At 45.0% G+C, this 22,293-nt stretch overlaps 1 protein-coding gene across 1 annotated transcript; it reads left to right on the top strand.

The window, feature by feature from the left end:
* Positions 1 to 1,708: 1,708 nt before the first annotated feature.
* Positions 1,709 to 20,602, top strand: LOC144480051 (C-X-C chemokine receptor type 5-like). The gene is made up of 2 exons (XM_078199213.1): positions 1,709 to 1,847; positions 19,152 to 20,602. The coding sequence occupies exon 2, from the start codon at positions 19,338 to 19,340 to the stop codon at positions 20,241 to 20,243; it is 906 nt and encodes a 301-aa protein (XP_078055339.1). The 5' UTR covers positions 1,709 to 1,847; positions 19,152 to 19,337; the 3' UTR covers positions 20,244 to 20,602.
* The last annotated feature ends 1,691 nt before the right edge of the window (positions 20,603 to 22,293 follow it).

Here is a 22,293-nt window from a genome sequence, read left to right as displayed (position 1 = left end):
GCACCCCTAGAAAGGAGTTTTCAAATTCACTGCAAACTGCAGTTGATGGAAAACTCTGGGCCTCAAGTCTGTCTCTCAAAAAACCTCGTTCATACCTGAACTACAAATTCTCTGTTCTCCATTTCCGTTCATTTTGATATTCTTGCTCTCATTTTCAAATACCTTCATATTTTTCACCCAGCAGATCTCAGTGATCTCCTCTGAGCTTATGTCTTTGATTTGATTTTGATTTGATTTGATTTGATTTATTATTGTCACATGTATTAGCATACATTGTTTCTTGCGCGCTATACAGACAAAGCATACCATTCATAGAGAAGGAAACAAGAGAGTGCAGGATGTAGTGTTACAGTCATAGCTAGGGTGTAGAGAAAGATCAACTTAATGCGAGGTAGGTCCCTCAAAAGTCTGACAGCAACAGGGAAGAAGCTGTTCTTAAGTCGGTTGGTACGTGACCTCAGACGTTTAAACCTTTTTCCAGATGGAAGAAAATGTCCGAGCTTATCCCTCTGCTCCTTATATTCTGGCTTGCTGTTTGCCTCACCATTCTCTCCGCCAAACTATTGGACTCTGTTCCATCTGTCACTATCTCTATAACACTTTGTCTTGGTGCCTCTCTGCCTCATCTCCAAAACCTCTTAAAAATCTGCTTTCCTGTCCAATGTGTCTGGTCCTGTTTCTCCCCATCCTATCCTCAGATAGTTCTCTTCCCTGTTAATTGGTCACCAAGACATTCCTTTCTTTTGCGCCACGATACCCTCCCTTATTTGATATTTTGGAAAATGGACGATTGGGCTTTTTGCGATAAATTGGTCCTTGCAGCAATGATTTTGATTTGATTTGATTTATTATTGTCACATGTATTCGCATACAGTGAAAAGCATTGTTTCTTGCACGCTATACAGACAAAGCATACTGTTCACAGAAAATGAAACGAGAGAGTGCAGAATGTAGTGTTACAGTCATAGCTAGGATGTAGAGAAAGATCAACTTAATGCAAGGTAGGTCCACTCAAAAGTCTGATAGCAGCAGGGAAGAAGCTGTTCTTGAGTTGGTTGGTACGTGATCTCAGACTTTTGTATCTTTTTCCCGATGGAAGAGAGAATGTCCGTGGTGCGTGGGGTCCTTAATTATGCTGGCTGCTTTGCCGAGGCAGCGGGAAGTGTAGACAGAGTCAATGGATGGGAGGCTGGTTTGCGTGATGGCTACATTCACAAACTTTTGTGGTTCCTTGTGGTCTTGCGCAGAGCAGGAGCCATACCAAGCTGTGATACAACCAGAAAGAATGCTTTCTATGGTGCATCTGTGAAGGTTGGTGAGAGTCGTAGCTGACATGCCAAATTTCCTTAGTCTTCTGAGAAAGTAGAGGCGTTGGTGGGCTTTCTTAACTATAGCGTCAGCATGGGGGGACCAGGACAGGTTGTAGGTGATCTGGAAACCTAAAAACTTGAAGCTCTCATTTGCTGCGAGGTGCTTTGGGACATCCAGAGATTGCTCAGGCGCTATATAAATGCAAGTCATTCCTTTATCTCCTCCGAATAGCTGCTTACAGTCATATTGACTGATAGAAGTTAACAATGCAAATTAAGGAATAAAAGGGAAAATTCCCAGCAGCTGCCTGACCGTCCCCTTTATTTAAATTTGTCAGACAGGGGGAGTGTCAATCATTTTTAAAAAATCTTTGCAAACGAGATTTTGTAGTTGGATAGTGGCAGTTGTGCACATTCAAGGGTGACAACAATGTGTTAGCGCAACTCACAGACAACTCATCCACATTTCAGTAAAATTTATTACCTGGGTGTAAATGTCCAAGATGAGGCTCAATTTAGAAAACTTCTCTGATGTAAGTATTCCTGATTTTTTATTTTTGGGATGTGATGAGGGGAATTGGTAATAACAGGTGAGAAATATTCTGAGTGCTTTTTAAATCTTTCAAAGTTTTAATACTGGCTGGGGAGCTGATTAATGAGCAGAGGAAATGAAAGTGCTGGGTGTAATTATTTGCATAGTGCAGCTTTTAGATTTTACATGGAGCAAAATGTTTTAGCTAATCTTTCCTGTGTTCTAATACTGAATCGAATGTGTTTATTGATGAGAGTAATCTATTGTCAGCTGTAACGTTTGGATTAATTCCCCACTCTGTTGTCGGTCCATTTACTATTAGATGAGGAGAAATTTCTTCACCGAGGGTTGGGAATGTTTTGAATTCTCTACCCCTGAGGACTGTGGCTTCTCAGTCATTGAATATAGAGATTGATAGATTGCTCTATCTCGAGACTATTGCCCCTAGTTCTAGACTGCCCAATCAGGGAAAACAACCTCTCATTAGCTAACGTGCCAAGTCCTCTCAGGATCATTGTATGTTTCAATGTGATCACCTCTTATTCTCCTAAAGTCCAGAGAGTTTGGGCCCATTCGACCCAATCCCTCCTTATAGGACAACCCTCTCATCCCAGGAATCAATCTAGTGAAACTTTGTTGCAGCCTTTCTAAGGCAAGGAGATCATTTTCGAGGTAAGGGAGGTACACAGTATGCCAAGTCTTACCAAACACCTGTACAAATGAAGCAAGACTTTCTTCCTTTTGTATCACAACTTCCTTGCAACAAATGCGAACAGATCATTTGCCTTTCTAATTGCTTGCTGTACCTACATGTTAGCTGTCTGTGTTTCTTGTACAAGGACACCCAAATCCTTCTCAACACCAACATTAAATAATTTCTCACCATTCAAACGTATTGCTTTCATAGAAACCCTACAGTACAGAAAGAGGCCATTCGGCCCATCGAGTCTGCACCGACCACAATCCCACCCAGGCCCTACCCCCATATCCCTACATATTTTACCTTCTAATCCCTCTAACCTACGTATCCCAGGACACTAAGGGCCAATTTTAGCATGGCCAATCAACCTAACCCGCACATCTTTGGACTTTCTATTCATCTTGCCCAAATCTCTCACTTCCCCATGTTTGTTCCCCCCATTAACAGGATGTGTATTTTGCGTTTGTTGCTCATCCCTAATTGCCCTCGAGAAGGTGACGGTGAGTCGCTTTCTTGAACTGCTGCAGTCCATGAGGTGTAGGTACACCTGCAGCACTGTTAGGGAGGGCGTTCCAGGATTTCGTCCCAGCGACAGTGAAGGAACAGTGATATATTTCCCATTCCAGATGGTATGTAGCTTGGAGGGGAACTTGTGTTCCCGTGTGTCTGCTGCCCTTGTCTTTCTAGGTGGTTGAGGTCGTGGGTTTGGAAAGTGCTGTCGAAGGAATCTTGATGAGTACCTGTAGGGTACCTTGTAGATGGTATACACGGCTGCCACTGTGCATTGGTGATGGAGGGATTGAATGTTTGTGGAAGGGGTGCCAATCAAGCGGGCTGTTTTGCCTAGGATAATGTTGAATTTTTCGAGTGTTCCTGGAGCTGCACTGATTTGATTTGATTTATTATTGTCAGGTATTGGAATTACAGTGAAAAGTATTGTTTCTTGCGTGCTAGACAGACTAAACATACCGTTCATAGAGTACATAAGGGACGAGGAAAGGAGAGGTTGCAGAATATAATGTTGCAGTTAATGATAGGGTGTAGAGAAAGATCAGCTTAATATATGATAGGACCATTCAAAAGTCTGATGGCAGCAGGGAAGAAGTTGTTCTTGAACCGGTTGGTACTTGTTTTCAGACTTTTGTATCTTATTGCCGACGGAAGGAGGTGGAAGAGAGTAAGTCTAGGGTACGTGGGGTCCTTGATTATGCTGGCTGTTTTGCCGAGGCAGCGGGAAGTGTAATATGAAGTCAATGGATGGGAGCCTGGTTTGCATGATGGACTGGGCTACGTTCGCAGTCCTTTGTAGTTTCTTGCAGTCTTGGACAGAGCAGGAGCCATACCAAGCTGTGATACATCTGGAAAGGGTGCTTTCTACGGTACATGTGTAAAAATCTAATACAAGCGAATGAAGAGTATTCGTTCACACTGTTGACTTGTGTCTTGTAGATGGTGGACAAGCTTTGGGGGTCAGGAGGTAGGTGACACAGCACAGGATTCCTAGCCTCTGACCTACTCTTGTAGCCACAGTATTTATATGGCAAGTCCAGTTCAATATCGGGTCACTGGAAACCCCAGGATGTTGATGATGGGGGATTCAGAGCTAGCAATGCTATCAAACATTAAGAGGAGATGGTTAGATTCTTGCTGGAGATGGTCATCGCCTTTTATTCATTTATGGTCTGTGAGTGTTGCTGGCCACGTCAGCAGTTATTGCCCATCCTTAATTGCCCTTGAAAATGTGGTGGTGTGCTTTTTGAACTGCTGACTGGCACATGTGATATGAGTGTTACTTGCCACTTACCAGCCTAAGCCCGAATGTTGTCCAGGTCTTGCTGCATTTGGACACAGACTGCTTCAGTATCTGAGGAGTAGTGAATGGCGCTGAACATTATGCAATCATCAGCAAACAACCCTACATCTGACTTTATGATGGAAGGAAGGTCATTGATGAAGCAGCTGAAGATAGTTGGACCTAGAGTACTTGCCTGAGGAACTCCTGCAATCATGTCCTTTCCACCTTCTTGCCCACTCACTTAACCTAACTATATCTCTTTCGAGCTATTGAGTCCTTCTCACAGCCTACTTTCTCAATTAGCTTTGAACCAGTAGAAAACGTGAAAATGTTACATTTGGCCTCACAATCTAAATATAAAAATTGATTGTAATTAGCTGATGTCTAAGCACTGATTCTGCTAATAACAGCCTGCTAACTTGAAAATGGCCTGTTCATTTCTACTGTATTCTGTTCTTTAACCAATCCTCAATTCATGCCAATATATTACGCACAACTTTTATTTTGTACAACAATTTAATGCTTTACTGAAGACCTTTTGAAAATCCAATCTAATAGAATCCCTACAGTACAGACGGAGGCCATTCAGCCCATCGAGTCTGCACCGACTCTCTGACAGAGTGTCTTACCCAGACTCATCTATTTACTCTGTGAATCCCCCCCGACCAACACATCTTCAGACACTAAGGGGCAATTGAGCATGGCCAATCCACCTAATCTTCACATTTTTGGATTGTGGGAGGAAACAGGAGCACCCAGAGGAAACCTATGCAGACACAGGCAGAACGTGCAGACTCCACGCAGACAGTCACCCAAGGCTGGAATTGAGCCCGGATCTGTGGTGCTGTGAGGCAGCAGTGCTAACCACTGTGCCACCCTAACCCCTTTTATCTAATCTGTCAGTTGCATCCTCAAAAAACTAATAGATTTGTCAAACATGATATCCATTTGATAAAATCATGTTACCATTTCCTTAATATTGGATTCTTGCTTTTCCCCAATGAGTGAAAATTCTCTGTCAGCTCGGTAATTAATTATTAATGTGAAACTCAGAGCATTCGAAATGTGGGGCTTAAGAAAGATTTGAAGGATAAACTGGGTGGAGAAAAGAACGAACAAAGAAACACTGAATTAAATGGGAAGAATGAACTCTTAAGTAATATCAAAAGAAGACACATTGAAGTTTTTGGGACATGTTAGAGAATTTAATCACAGCCAGAAGGATTAATGTAAGGAAAACAGGAAGCAAATAGTGAAGAAAGCAGCTCAACAATTGGCTTAACCAGAAGGACAGCCAGTGTTCAGGGCGTTTGGGAGACTGTAGTCACCTACACCACTCGGCACAGTACTTTGAATAATGTCAGGTCAACTAGCCTGTACTTCCCTATTTCTTAAACAGCCGTGTTACATTTGCTCCCTTCCAATCCATTGGGGTTGTTTCAGAATCTAAGGAATTTTGTAAAGATTTACCTGTAAAGACTCGCATTCCAACCATTATTTTGTAAATTGAGTTTGTGTCTTTATATGCCCTGTTTGTGAACAGAACTTCCACTTACCTGACGAAGGAGCAGCGCTCCGAAAGCTAGTGGCTTTTGCTACCAAATAAACCAGTTGGACTTTAACCTGGTGTTGTGAGACTTCTTACTGTATTTTCTTATTCCCCATATTTCTCTTGTCTCACTCTCAGCGGGACCACAATTTACTTTTGCTAAGCTCACATAGTTGTAGAATATCTCGCAATCTACTTTTATATTTCTGGCTGTTCTAATTTCTTCCTCTATCAGTTTTTTGCTCATCCTTCACTCACTCCTTTCTAAAACTCTCCCAAACCTCGGACTTACTACTCTTCTTGACAACACAATAAGCCTTTCGATCCAGTACTATCCTTCATCTATTCAGTTAGCCCCAGATGGATCTCGCTTCCCAAGGAGGTTTTCTTCTTCTTTATCAGCGGAGTGCATATATATGCGATGCAGAGAGTGTGGGCAATTATGAAATGTTTCTTTAAATATTCATGCTCCACCATCAAACTTCTAAATTTCCCAATCTGCCCCTCGTGCTTTTATTCCTCCATGGGATGTGGGCATCGCTGACTGGGCCAGCATTTGTTGCCCATCCATAATTGCCCTTGAACTGAGTGGTTTGCTTGGTCACTTCAGGGGGCAGTTAAGAATCACATGGATCTGGAGTCATACATGCAGATTTCCTTCCCTAAAAAGGCACTGGTGAATCAGATGGGTTTTTATGACAATCAACAATAGTTTAATAATCTAGCTATAATACAGATTTATTAATTGAATTTAAATTCCAACTAGTTGTCATGATGGGTTTCAGACCCACCTGCCGAGTGTATCAGCCTCAGCCTCTGGATTACTAATCCAGAGACATAAGAACATAAGAAATAGGAGCAGGAGTAGGCCATCTGGCCCTTCGAGCCTGCCCCGCCATTCAACAAGATCATGGCTGATCTGAAGCGAATCAGTTCCACTTACCTGCCTGCTCCCCATAACCCCTAATTCCCTTATCGATCAGAAAACTATCTACCCGTGATTTAAACATATTCAACGAGGAAGCCTCCACCACTTCAATGGGCAGAGAATTCCAGAGATTCACTACCCTCTGAGAGAAGAAGTTCCCCCTCAACTCTGTTCTGAACCGGCCCCCCCTTATTTTGAGGTTGTGCCCTCTAGTTCTGGTTTCCCTTCTAAGTGGAAAGACACCACCATCTCTCTTGTCACCTCGTCCCTATGTCATTAGCCTTATTTGAGTTCAGTACTCTTTCATAATGAGTTTGAAACAGATCTAGATAAGTCTAAAGCTGAAGTATTATTGACTGTATTATGATCATTCTTCCCAGACGATCCATAATGATGAAATTATTTATTAACCCTGTGTCTTTACACAAAAAACAAAACAAAATAACCTCTTTCCTGGCTGGTCTCCCAATGTAGTTTTCTGGAAAACTGGCTCAAATACATTCCACAAACTTACCTTCAAATTACTTTTGCTGATTTAGTTTATCCAGTCTATATGAAGATTAAAGTCTCCCCACGTTCACTGCATTGCCATCGCTACAAACTTCTCTAATTTCTTGATCAATACAGGTTTGAGCAGTACCTGTATTGCTGGGGGTCCTATTAACTAGTCACAGTGGTTTTCTGTCCCTTTATTCTTATTTTCACCACACTAATCCTAGTTCCTGCTCTCCTGAGCCAAGGTCCTTCCTCACAGCTGTTTCTTTTTATAATTAGAACTCTAGACAGAGCTTTAAACTAAAAGGTGAATGTGGGCAGGGGGCGTGGGAGGCTCAGGTGCAAGAAAAGCAGTCGTACCCCCTTCCCTCTGCACAAAATTCCCAACTTTGACTCTCTATTTATGATGTACTCAGTTTCTAATCATTCTGTGCATCAACAGATATATTTTACTGCTATTTCCATTTCCTATCATTTTAGAACCATCATCATACTGCATTTTAAGCTCATTCTCGTGATGTGGGTGTTGTTGGCACTCTTATTGCGCAGAGAATGTAAACCACCTTCTTTGTAGTGGTTTGATACAACAGAATGACTTGCTGGAACATTCCGAGGGCTTTTAAAAGACTGGCGTGGGACTGGAGTTTCATAGAGGTCAGACTGTGTAAGGATGACAGGTTTCCATCCAAATGGAACTTCAGGGATCCAGTTGACTTTCAATAACAATCTAATGGCTTCATGGTCACTTCTACCGATTTCCAAATGAAAAAAAATCTAAATTCAAATTTTCAAACAGCAGGAATTGATTTAGCATCTTCTGGATTATTAGATTATGTGGGAGTGCTTTGAGGGTGCTGGCCATTAGCAACAACAACCAATTATCAACAACAACAACAACCAATTTACATTGTGCCTGTCTTTCAAGTAATAAAATATTCCAGGGAGCTTCACAGGCATATTATCAAACATAAAGGCACCCATATGAGAAGATATTAATAAAGGTAACCAAAGGTTTGCTCAAAGAGGGAAGTCTAAAAGTGGAGTGGAGAATTGGAGAGGTTTAGGGTTCCAGGCAGCTGAACTAGTCACCACTAGTGGAATGTCAGTTCAGCTGTAGCATAAAGGCAGCAATGAGGGAGTGCCACATTGTCAGAGTTATAGAGCCATAGAGGTTTACAGCATGGAAACAGGACCTTCGGCCCAACTTGTCCATGCTGCCCTTTTTGTTTTAAACTCCTAAGATAATCCCAATTGCTCACATTTGGCCCAAATCCCTCTATACCCATTTTACCCATGTAACTGTCTAAATGCTTTTTAAAAGACAAAATTGTACCCACCTCTACTACTACCTCTGGCAGCTTGTTCCAGACACTCACTCCCTGTGTGTAAAAAAATTGTCCCTCTGGACACTTTTGTATTTCTCCCCTCTCACCTTAAACCTATGCCCTCTAGTTTTAGACTCCCCTACCTTTAGGAAAAGATATTGGCTATCTAGCTGATCTATGCCCCTCATTATTTTATAGACCGCTATAAGATCACCCCTCAGCCTCCTACACTCCAGAGAAAAAAGTCCCAGTCTCCAACCTCTCCTTATAACTCAATCCATCATGTCCCAGTAGCATCCTAGTAAATCTTTTCTGCACTCTTTCTAGTTTAATAATATCCTTTCTATAATAGGGTGACCAGAACTGTACACAGTATCCCAAGTGTAGCCTTACCAATGTCCTGTACAACTTCAACAAGACATTCCAATTCCTGTATTCAGTGTTCTGACCAACAAAATCAAGAACAAAGAACAAAGAACAATACAGCACAGGAACAGGCCCTTCGGCCCTCCAAGCCCGTGCCGCTCCCTGGTCCAAACTAGACCATTCTTTTGTATCCCTCCATTCCCACTCCGTTCATATGGCTATCTAGATAAGTCTTAAACGTTCCCAGTGTGTCCGCCTCTACCACCTTGCCTGGCAGCACATTCCAGGCCCCCACCACCCTCTGTGTAAAATATGTCCTTCTGATATCCGTGTTAAACCTCCCCCCCTTCACCTTGAACCTATGACCCCTCGTGAACGTCACCACCGACCTGGGGAAAAGCTTCCCACCGTTCACCCTATCTATGCCTTTCATAATTTTATACACCTCTATTAAGTCTCCCCTCATCCTCCATCTTTCCAGGGAGAACAACCCCAGTTTACCCAATCTCTCCTCATAACTAAGCCCCTCCATACCAGGCAACATCCTGGTAAACCTCCTCTGTACTCTCTCCAAAGCCTCCACGTCCTTCTGGTAGCGTGGCGACCAGAACTGGACGCAGTATTCCAAATGCGGCTGAACCAACGTTCTATACATCTGCAACATCAGACCCCAACTTTTATACTCTATGCCCTGTCCTATAAAGGCAAGCATGTCATATGCCTTCTTCACCACCTTCCCCACCTGTGACGTCACCTTCAAGGATCTGTGGACTTGCACACCCAGGTCCCTCTGCGTATCTACACCCTTTATAGTTCTGCCATTTATCGTATAGCTCCTCCCTACATTATTTCTACCAAAATGCATCACTTTCCATTTATCAGGATTGAACTCTCTATCAAGCATGCTGAATGCCTTCCTCACCACTCTGTCCACCTGTAACTCCACTTTCAAGGAGCTATGAACATGTACCCATTGATCTCTTTGTTCTGTAACTCTCCCCAACGCCCTACCATTAACTGAGTAAGTCCTGCCCTGGTTCAATCTACCAAAATGCATCACCTCACATTTATCTAAATTAAACTCTATCTGCCATCCGTCAGCCAGTTGCCCAAAGGATCAAGATCCTTTTGCAATCAGAGATAACTATCTTCACTGTCCACTATGCCACCAATCTTAGTGTCATCTGCAAATTTACTGACCAGAGGGTCAGTACTGAGGGAGTGCCGCACTGTCAGAGGGTCAGTACTGAAGGAGTGCTGCACTGTTAGAGGGTCATTGCTGAGGGAGTGCCGCACTGTCAGAGGGTCAGTACTGAGGGAGTGCCGCACTGTCGGAGGGTCAGTCCTGAGGGAGTGCCGCACTGTCAGAGGGTCATTGCTGAGGAAGTGCCGCACTGTTGGAGGGTCAGTACTGAGGGAGTGCCGCACTGTTGGAGGGTCAGTACTGAGGGAGTGCCGCACTGTTGGAGGGTCAGTACTGAGGGAGTGCTGCACTGTCGGAGGGTCAGTACTGAGGGAGTGCTGCACTGTCGGAGGGTCAGTACTGAGGGAGTACCGCACTGTCGGAGGGTCAGTACTGAGGGAGTGCCGCACTGTCGGAGGGTCATTGCTGAGGGAGTGCCGCACTGTCGGAGGGTCATTGCTGAGGGAGTGCTGCACTGTTGGAGGGTCAATACATAGCAGGCGCCGTGTTGTGTGTTTTTTAGAGGAGACATTTACAAGAGGTCCCATCTGCCTTGTTTTCCTTTTATTCTTTCATGAATCATGGGTGTTGCTGGCAGGATTTGTTGCCCATCCTGTTTCTCAAGCAACATCACTGGGAAACATTAACAGTCATGATGTGGAGATGCCGGCGTTGGACTGGGGTAAACACAGTAAGAAGTTTAACAACACCAGGTTAAAGTCCAACAGGTTTATTTGGTAGCAAAAGCCACACAAGCTTTCGGAGCTCTAAGCCCCTTCTTCAGGTGAGTGGGAATTCTGTTCACAAACAGAGCATATAAAGACACAAACTCAATTTACATGAATAATGGTTGGAATGCGAATACTTACAACTAATCAAGTCTTTAAGAAACAAAACAATGTGAGTGGAGAGAGCATCAAGACAGGCTAAAAAGATGTGTATTGTCTCCAGACAAGACAGCCAGTGAAACTCTGCAGGTCCACGCAACTGTGGGGGTTACAAATAGTGTGACATGAACCCAATATCCCGGTTGAGGCCGTCCTCGTGTGTGCGGAACTTGGCTATCAGTTTCTGCTCAGCGACTCTGCGACAACGGATGAATGAACACCGCTCGACAATCACCAGGCAAGACTGTTCTCTTCCTGTTGGGGAGCACTTCAGCGGTCACGGGCATTCGGCCTCTGATATTCGGGTAAGCGTTCTCCAAGGCGGCCTTCGCGACACACGACAGCGCAGAGTCGCTGAGCAGAAACTGATAGCCAAGTTCCGCACACACGAGGACGGCCTCAACCGGGATATTGGGTTCATGTCACACTATTTGTAACTCCCACAGTTGCGTGGACCTGCAGAGTTTCACTGGCTGTCTTGTCTGGAGACAATACACATCTTTTTAGCCTGTCTTGATGCTCTCTCCACTCACATTGTTTCGTTTCTTAAAGACTTGATTAGTTGTAAGTATTCGCATTCCAACCATTATTCATGTAAATTGAGTCTGTGTCTTTATATGCTCTGTTTGTGAACAGAATTCCCATTCACCTGAAGAAGGGGCTTAGAGCTCCGAAAGCTTGTGTGGCTTTTGCTACCAAATAAACCTGTTGGACTTTAACCTGGTGTTGTTAAACTTCTTACAACATTAACAGGTCATTATTACATTGCTGCTTGTTGAATCATGCTGTGTACAAATAGGCTGCCACAGTTCCTACATTCATAGAATCATGAAATCCCTACAGTGCAGAAGAGGCCATTCTGTCCATTGAGTCTGCAACGAGCCCCCGACAGAGCATCTTACCCAGGCCCACCCCCTCTCCTAGGCCCACAAACCACGCACATTTACCATGGCTAATCCACCTAAACTGCACATCTTGGACTGTGGGAAGAAACCAGAGCACCCGGAGGAAACCCGTGCAGACTCCTCACAGACGGTGACCTGAGGCCGGAATTGAAACTGGGTCCCTGGCAACCACTGCTTACAATAGTACTTGCAGCAAAGCAATGATGGTAAAGTCGTCCCGAGGTTGTGAAAAGCACAATAGAAATGCAACTTCAATCTTTAATGATAGATTTCAAAGCTGGTTCCCAGGGTTGACGGACAGTGTGTTTAACCTATTACACAAGCCACATTGTAGCTCCATGATCCAACTGCCCTCTATATACGGCTGTGCATTGGAGTAACTGCTTTGATGTCAATGGCAGTCACTCCCACTTCACCTCTTAAACATCTGCTCTTTGTTCATGTTTGGACCAAGGCTGTAATGAGGTTGGGAGTAACCTGGTGAAACCCAAATTGAGCATCCTTGAGCAGGTTATTGCTGAGCAGGTGCTGCTCGATATCACTGTCGATGACCCCCTTCCACCATCTACTGATGATCGAGAGTAGACTGATTGGGCGATAATTGGCCAGGTTGGATCTGTCTTGATTTTAGTGTACAGGACAGACCTGGGCGATTTCCCACATTGCTGGGTAGATGCTAATGTTGTAGCTGTACTGGGAGAGCTTGGCTATGAGTGCAGCAAGTTAAGGAGCAGAAATCTTCAGTAGCTTTGCCGGAATATTATCAAGACCCATAACCTTTGCAGTATTCAGCTCCTTCAACCTTTTCTTGATATTACATGGAGTGAATCAAATTGTTTGAAAACTGGATTCTGTGATGCTGGGAACTCGGGAAGAGGTCGAGATGGATCATCCACTTGGCACTTCTGACTGAAGATTGTTGCAAAGCTTCAGCCTTATCTTTTGCACTGATGTGCTGGGCTCCCCAATTATTGAGGGTGGGAATATTTGTGGAGCCTCCATCTCCAGTGAGTTTGCGTGTGTGCACGTGTGTGCATGTGTGCACATGTGTGTGTGCGTGTATACACCAGGCTCCACACATCATCCCCATGTGTGTGCGTGTACATACCAGGTGCCACACATCATCCCCGCGCTCACTGGCGTACATTGGTGCCTGGTCTGGTAATGCCTCAATTTCAAAGTACTCCTTCTCAATTTCACTGTCACCTAATTGCAGTGTTAATGTAAGCCTGCTTGTGACACTGATAAATAAACTTTAAAGTTTAACTTTACAAATTCCTTCATGACCTTTCCTCTTTTTATCTCAGTGTCTTCCTCCAGCCTTATGAATCTCCCTGCTCTCCCCCCAGAACTCTGAGTCACTGATGCCACTGTCCAGCTTGCTGTCTTCAACTCTGTATCAATCCCAAAGAAGCCATTGTTAAAGAAGTTATAGAAGGAAAAATTCAGGATAATCAGGCAGAGTTAACATGGTTTTGTGAAAGGGAAATCATGTTGAACCAATTTATTGGAGCTCTTTGAAGGGGTGGCACAGTGGCTCAGTAGTTAGCATTGCTGCCTCACAGCGCCAGGGACCCAGGTTCGATTCCAGCCTTGGGTCACTGTCTGTGTGGAGTTTGAACATTCTCCCTGTGTCTGTGTGGGTTTCCTTCGGGTGCACTGGTTTCCACCCTCGGTCCAAAGATATGCAGTTTAGGTGGGTTGGCCATGCTAAATTGCCCCTTAGTGTCCCAAGATGTGCAGGGTTAGGGGGATTAGAGGGGAAAATATGTGCGGTCATGGGGATAAGGTATGGGTGGGGTGATCTGTTGGAGAGTCGGTACAGCTGGGCCTCCATCTGAACTATAGGGACTCTACGATTCTATAATTCTATGAGTCACATGTATTGTGGATAAAGAGGAACTGGTAGGTGTACTGTACTTAGATTTCCAGAAGACATTTGATAAGGTGCCACATCAAAGGTTATTGTGGAAAGTAACAGCTCACGGTATAGGGGTTAACATATTGGCATTGGATAGAAGATTGGCTCCCTACCAGGAAACAGAATTGGCATAAGTGGGTCTTTTTCAGGTTGGCAGGATGTGGTGAGTGGTGTGCCACAGTGATCTGTGCTGGGGCCTCAACTTTTACAATTTATAAAACTATCTTGAATGAAGGGACTGGAGGTATGGTTGCTAAATTTTCTGGCAATACAAAGATAGGTAGGAACGTAAATTGTGAAGAGAGCATAAGGAGACTACGAAGGGATTATAGGTTAAATGAGTGGCCAAAAATCTGGCAAATGGAGTATAATGTGGGCATACGTGAAATTGTCCATTTTGGCAGGAAGAATAAAAAAGAAGCTTATTGTCTAAATGGAGAGATGGCAGAGCTCTGAGGTGCAGAGGGATCTGGGTGTCCCAGTGCATGAAGCACAAATGGCTGGTAACAGGTACAACAAGTAATTAGGAAAGTTAGTAGAATGTGTTGCCCTTGAACTCTGGTCAACGAACGCTGTGGACACTCAAACTCTTAAATTATTGTACAACAGATCTCCTTTCTTGTACTGTACCAAGTTACCACAAAATTACACCAGGTATCAAACTTGTTATGCACAAAATAACGAGTCTCTGACTTGCTTCGCTACACAAGCATTCAAAAGGTATCAAAACATCACAAAGTATCAAGACTTGGAGATACTACCCACAGCGAGGTGAACTGATCAGATTCCCTGCTGATGGGTTTTATTCCAATGTCTCCGAGACCCAGGCTCGGGATCTTGCTTTGACAGTGGTTGATCCCGGGTCACTGCTGCCTATGTCCCTGTGTCTCTTCTCCTTAAAGAAATTCTACTGATTCTGATCATGTTTCCAGTCATGTACTCCAAGGACAGGCACTAATCAATCTTTTTGGTCACGAATACTGAGGGTTGTGCCTCTGTCAGGAAGTCATAATTCTCTCAGGAACATGACACAGGGATCTGTGTGTTTGATCTCTGTTTGTTCAAGGCATAGCAACAGTCACTGTCCAATCAATTCCCTTGTTTGTTCATTGCTGTACATCCTGTCCTTTGCTGCTCCCACAGTCTTTAGCCTGATACAGAGTTAGCTCTTTTAACCATCAGGCTTTGCTGGGATCTTTGCTTTGCTGGTGTCTTTAGGAATACCTGTCAGACTGCAAATATTGTTGCTTATTGTGAGAGAAATTGAATACAAAAGTAGGGGAGTTATGCTTCAGTTGTCCAGGGCATTAGTGAGACCACATCTGGAGTATTGTGTACAGTATTGGTCTCCTTATTTAAGAAAATATATAAATGCATTAAAACAGTTCAGAGAAGGTTTACTAGACTAATACCAGGAATGGGCGGGTTGTCTAATGAGGAAAGGTTGGAGAGGTTAGGTTCATGTTCACTAGAGTTTAGAAGAGTAAGAGGCAACTTGATAGAAACCTTTAAGATCCTAAGGGGTAATGACAGGGTGGATATGGAAACGATGTTTCCTCTTGTGGGAGAATCTAAAACTAAGGGGGGGGGGTGCGGGTAAAAGGTACTCGGGGTAGACAGGAATGTAAGGTTGAGGTCACAATCAGATCAACTATTATCTTATTGAATGGCGGAGCAGGCTTGAGGGGCTGTGTGGCCTACTCCTGCTCCTAATTCGCATGTTGGTATGTAATCCCAAACTAATTCCACTGCTCCATTCATTCCCCAGAGTCATATATCGTTCACTGCCTCAAAGGTTTCATTCAATTTTCCCTTAAAAGACTCAATTAGGAGCAGTGCTTTCGAACCAAATGGTTTCCTCCTCAACCATTACCTGTGGAAAAGCATTCCATGCTCCAACAAAAACAATTTCCAACCTTCCTTGTCACTCTCTCTATTGGGATGAAACTGTATTGAATTCTTGCTGTAATATTGGTGTCCCAGTCACCTATTGCTGTGGGCTGATTGAATTGTGCAACACAGTTTGCAAAGAGGCAGGCAAGTGTGAAGACATCATAAACATTTTGTGCCCAAAGGTGAGCAGAGTGGGGTTTTTGCTGAATGAATATTAAAAGAGCTTTAGAACAACTGAGAATGATGGTGGTTTAGGAAATAAATAGCAGTTGTCTCAAAATAAACTCTCTAAATTAGTAAGGTTCTGGTTTGATCCATTTTATTTAGAATAACATTTGTTTTCAGCCTCCTGGGACTGTGGTGAAGGTTCTGTCTTCTCTGAGACCACAGCAGACAGCAGATGATAACTTGGTTTGTGTAGATCTCAGTGTGAATTCCGGACACAGCAGCTGCAATCTCTAAAACAGCAAATGTGTTGCATCCTTTCCCCACACTGTGCTGTTAAATTCCCTCCACATCCCCCACAAAACACACAAGAACACAAGAAATAGAAGCAGGAGTGGCCACCAGCCCTTCAAACCTGCCCCGCCATTCAGTACCATCATAGCTGATCTCTGCTGGCCTCAACTCCTTTCTGTGCCATTTCCCCCATCGCTCTCTATTTCTCGATCTATCAAATATTTATCCACCCCCACTTTAAATACTTCTAATGAACCAGCTTCCACCATCCTTTGGAGCAGAGAACTCCAGAGATTCATCACCCTCTGCGAGAAGAAATTTCTACATATCTCAGTTTTAAATGACCGGTCCTTTATCTTGTGGCGATGTCCCCTTGTTCGAGACTCTCCCATTAGTGAAAACATCTCACCATCTTCCCTGTCAAGCCCCCTCAGGATCTTGTATGTTTGAATAAAGTCACCCCTCATTCTTCTAAACTATGAATACGGACCCAGAATATTTAGTCTCTCCTGATAGGACAACCCTCTCATCCCAGGAATAAGCCTGATAATTCTGCTTTGAACTGCCTCCAATGTTACTATATCCCTTTTAAAGTAAGGAGACCAAAACTGTACGCAGGTGAGGCCTCACCAACACCCCATACAATTGCAACAAAGCCTTCCTATTTTTAAACTCCAACATTTTTGCAATAAAAGCCAAAATGTCATTTGCCTTCTTAGCTACTTGTTGGACCTGACTGCTAGCTTTTTGTGATTCATGCACTGGAACACATAGGTCCCTCTGTATTTCACTCACCTGCAGTCTCTCTCCATTTAGATAATAATCTACCTTTTGATTTCTTCTACCAAAGTGCATGACCTCACACTTCCCCACATTAAAATCCATTTGTCAAAATCAAATTCCTGTTAACAGCCTATAATCATTTTCTCCCTTGAGTATTGAAGATTAAGAGGTGATCTAATGGAGCTGTTTAAGATGAGATTTGATAAAGCAGGTAGAGAGGAACTATCATCATTAAAATTAGAGTGTGGCCATTCTGGGTAATGTTGGGGAGCATTGAATCAAACAATGGGCTGTGGAAATTTGGAACACTCTCCCTCTAAAAGTTGATAAGACTGGGGTGGGTCCATTTAAAATTTCAAAATTGAGGTTGAGTTGATAGATTTGATGAAAGTTTATTAACTTGAAACATTAACTCTGGTTCTCTCTCCACAGATGCTGTCTGACTTGGTGAGTATTTCCAACATTTTGTTTTTATTTACTTGAAATGATGAAGCTTCCTCATAAATCACATCCCGCTTAATCCCCAAGAAATATCTTGTGCATTAACACTGGTGCAAGAGAATTTGAGTAGGATTCTCTGGTCTCCCTGTAGCGTGTTTCTCGCGCTGGGAAGCAGTGAGCCATTGGTTGGCAGTGGGATATTTTGGTCAATGGGATTTCCCATTAACTCCACCCTGAAAGAGTTGATATTAGAGCATTGTAGGCAATGGGAAGACTGGCATTCCAAGCAATTTGGTGAAGTCTGGGATTTGGACATTATCCTCACCTTAACCCCCCAACACAGTCACAGGTATCAGCAGGAGTCGGTGCTTGGAATTCGAACTGATTTCTCCTCTCTTTACCCCAAGATCAATAAGGACCCATTCTCATTTCAAAGAACAAAGAACAGTACACAGAATCATAGAATCCTACAGAGTAGAAGAAGGTCATTCGGCCCATTGAGTCTGCACCGACCACAATCCCACCCAGGCCTTATCCCCATAACCCCATGCATTTACTCTAGCTAGTCCCCCTGGGCACTAAGGGGCAATTTAGCATGGCCAATCCACCTAATCCACACATCTTTGGACTGTGGGTGGAAACCGGAGCACCCGGAGGAAACCCACGCAGAGACGGGGAGAATATACAAACTCCACACAAACAGTGACCCAAGCCGGGAATTGAACCTGGGTCCCTGGCACTGTGAGGCAGCAGTGCTAACCACTGTGCCACCGTGCCGCCCCAAAAAAAACAATCAGGTGCTCCTGATCAAGGAGCAGGGCTCCGAAAGCTCGTGATTCCAAATAAACCTGTTGGACTTTAACCTGGTGTTGTGAGACTTCTTACTGTGCCCACCCCAGTCCAACGCTGGCATCTCCACATCAAAGAACAGTGCAGCTCAGGAACAGGCCCTTCGGCCCTCCAAGCCTGCGCCAGTCACGATGCCTGCCTAAACTAAAACCGTATTCACTTACAGAGTCCGTATCCTTCCATTCCCATCCTATTCATGTATTCGTCTAGTTGTCCCTTAAATGCCGCTATCGTACCTGCTCCCACCACCTCCCGGGCAGCACATTCCAGACATTCACCACCCTCTATGTAAAAACTTGCCTCGCACATCTCCTCTAAACTTTTCCCCACGCACCTTAAACCTATGTCCCCTCGTACCTGACTTTTCTACCCTATGAAAGAGCATCTGACCATCCACTCTGTCCGTGCCACTCATAATCTTGTAAACCTCTATCAGGTCACCCCTCAACCTCCACTGTCCCAGTGAGAACAAACCGAGTTTATCCAACCTCTTCTCATAGGTAATATCCTCCAGACCGGACAACACCCTGGTAAACCTCTTCTGTACCCTCTCCAAAGCATCCATATCCTTCTGGTAGTGCGGCGACCAGAATTGTACACAATATTCTAAATGAGGTCTAACTAAAGTTCTGTACAGCTGCAACATGACCTGCCAATTTCCCTACCCACTGCCCAGTTGAGGTCAGAGGGTACCTGATCTGAAAGTCTGAGCTGCTTTGATAGTTAAATACTGAGACACAAGGAAGTGTGACACCGTTTGTGGGAAGAATAAGGTTGACATGTTTTCAATTTAATGGATCAATTGTTTCTGAAACCACTTTCATGTTCAGTGTTTGTAAATTTCCTTTCAGGAATATTGGCCTCTGGACTATGTTGGCAATGATACGACTACTGCTGATTATGGAGAAACGTACTGTTCTGAAGAGGATGAAACCCCCCAGTATTTCCAGAAAGTCATTGTACCCATTGTTTATTTCTTAGTGTTCTTGTTTGGGACCATTGGAAATGGTCTGGTGATGCTGATTCTGCTGCGTTACAGGCATTCGAGGACTCCGACTGATAACTACTTGCTGCACCTGGCAATGGCAGACCTGCTCCTTGTTCTGGTCCTACCATTTTTTGCCATTGAAAGAATTTTTGGCTGGCACTTTAGTGTCTTCCTTTGCAAACTGATAGGTTCCATCCACAAGCTCAACTTCTTCTGCAACAGCTTGCTGTTGGGGTGCATCAGCTTTGACCGTTACCTCGCCATTGTCCACGCAGTTCAGACTTACAAAAAACGCAAAGCCAAGTATGTTCACCTGGTCTGCTCAGCTGTCTGGGGGACAGGTTTCATCCTCCAAATTCCCACTCTAATCTTCTTAAAAGTTGAGACGCTCTTGCCCTCAAATGAGACCAAATGCACCTACCCATCAGACGACATCAGGGCTAACAACTGGCTGTTAGTAGAGCAGATTTTGTACCATGGGATTGGCTTTTCCTTGCCGCTTGCTGTCATGTGTTACTGTTATAGTAAAGTGGTTAGAACCCTGTGCAAGGCGCAGAACTTTGAGAGGCACAAGGCTGTCAAGGTGGTGCTGACAGTCACTGCCATGTTTTTCATTTGCTGGACTCCCTACAACGTGGCAATATTCATCAAAACATTGCGCATGCTCGATGTGATCAATGCAGGTTGTGATTTCTACAGAAAGCTGACATTTACCATTATGGTGTCAGAGAGTGTTGGATTCAGTCACAGCTGCCTGAATCCCGTCCTCTATGTGTTCATTGGGGTCAAATTCAGAAATGACATCTTGAAACTTCTCAGGGAGATGGGCTGCATTAGTCAGGCGACCATGAATAGCCACTTCCACCTCAAACACGCTGGGAAGAATGGAAGCCCTTCACTTTCTGAAAATACCACCTCCTGGTCGAATGTTTAAACAAGGAGCTGATTTCAGCCAATGTTTGACAGGAACCAGAGAATGGGGGCTTAACAATAGAGGTGCGAACTCTAGATATCAAACTGGGCATGAAATAGACAAATTACTTGCAATATAAATAAGCTGCAGTGATGGATTCTGATGGCAGGAGTGTCTTTGGAAAATAAGTGCCTAAATGGGCTCGCAGAGCAGACAGATACAGGTTCAGAAACCAGTAAAAGGAGCAATGTGGGTTTGGCCACTTGTCAGTGTCTTCCCAGAGGTTGACTGCGATGGATCTGTCTGTCTTGTGTTGCTTTCACACTTTCTGCAAAAGTCTATTATCTGTTATTAATTTTTCTCCTCCTGCTCCCCTCTCCTATATTTTCTCTCAAACTTCTCCCTCCAGACACTGTCTCTGCCGCTGTCTGCTTCAGTGATGTGGCTGGAATATTATGGCCGGGATTCTCCCAGTCGGCAGCACTGCTCAAGTAGCACAGCAGGCCGGGAGATATCAGCGCGGGCCCTTTAGCGGGAATCGCGACTGGCGTCTGGCTGATCGTGAGTCTCCGACTCTCTTTTTCCATTGTAACCGGAAATCAGCGCAGAGCTGATTATCATATGGAAATAGCAATTCCCATGTGATTGGCAGGCCCGGGATGGTATTCTCCAGTCCCGCGAGCGTCTCCTCCCCCCCACCGGGAGAGTTTTCCACCAGCGGGGTTTACAACTGCTCCCCATTAACGGGGAACAGACACCTTCACCTCGCCGGTGGGGACAGAGGCCATTGAGGCTCCCCCTGGGAGGTCAGGGGCGGGGGAGGGGGGTGTGCCCTTTGGGTAGTGCCAACCTGGCACCCTGGCACTGCCCAAGAGGCATCCTGGCACTGCTCACCAGGCACTGGGCAGTGCCAAAGAGGCTGGGCCAGAGGGGGCAGGGCATAATGGGGGGCCAATTGGGGGGTTGATCGGTGGTGGTGGGGGGGGGTGACCTGCTGCCACCCTGCAATAGATTCGGTGGGGAAGGGAGTGAAGGGGCGTTCAGGGCTGGCCATGGCGGGGGGAGGGGCGGTAGGGGCAGGCGGGGCTGGCCATCGTGGGAGGGGGGGCATGGTGGGGGCGGTCGGGGGTGGCCATCGTGGGGGGGGGGGCATGGTGGGGGCGGTCGGGGCTGGCCATCGTGTGGGGGGAACAGAGGTCTGGTTGGGGCTGACCATGGTGAGGGGGGGGCAGTCGCGGCTGGCCATGGTGGGGGGGCAGTGAGGGCATTCAGGGCTGGCCATCGCAAGGGGGAGGCGGTGGGGGCGGTCGGGGCTGGCCATGGCTGGTGAGGGAGGAGTGAGATCGGGGCTGGGGGAGAAGATCGGAGCTGGCCTGGGACAGGGTCCGGTATGCTCGTGATCGGGGGGGGTGTTGGGAGGCCAGCCATTGGGAGGGGGAGGCCAGTGAACAGGGAGAAGGGGCCTGGGAAAATATAAGAACCTAGGAGCAGGAGTAGGCCATCTGGCCCCTCGAGCCTGCTCCGCCATTCAATAAGATCATGGCTGATCTTTTTGTGGACTCAGCTCCACTTACCCGCCCACTTACCATAACCCTTAATTCCTTTACTGTTCAAATATTTATCTATCCTTGCCTTAAAAACATTCAATGAGGTAGCCTCAACTGCTTCACTGGGCAGGGAATTCCACAGATTCACAATCCTTTGTGTGAAGAAGTTCCTCCTCAACTCAGTGCTAAATCTGCTCCCCTTTATTTTGAGGCCATGCCCCCTCGATCTAGTTTCATCCGCCAGAGGAAACTTCCCTGCTTCTATCTTATCTATTCCCTTCATAATGTTTCTATAAGATCTCACCTCATTCTTCTGAATTCCAATGAGTATAGCCCCAGTCTACTCATTCTCTCCTCATAAGCCAACCCTCTCAACTCCAAAATCAACCTAGTGAATCTCCTCTGTACCCCCTCCAGTGCCAGTATATCCTTTCTCAAGTAAGGAGACCAAAACTGTACACAGTACTCCAGGTGTGGCCTCACCAGCACCTTATGCAGCTGCAATATAACCTCGCTGTTTTTAA

This window comes from Mustelus asterias, chromosome 27 (genome assembly GCF_964213995.1).
Source record: "Mustelus asterias chromosome 27, sMusAst1.hap1.1, whole genome shotgun sequence".
Lineage (NCBI taxonomy): Eukaryota > Metazoa > Chordata > Chondrichthyes > Carcharhiniformes > Triakidae > Mustelus > Mustelus asterias.
Note: the sequence above shows the minus strand (reverse complement) of the source record. Positions and strands in the feature narration are given on the sequence as shown.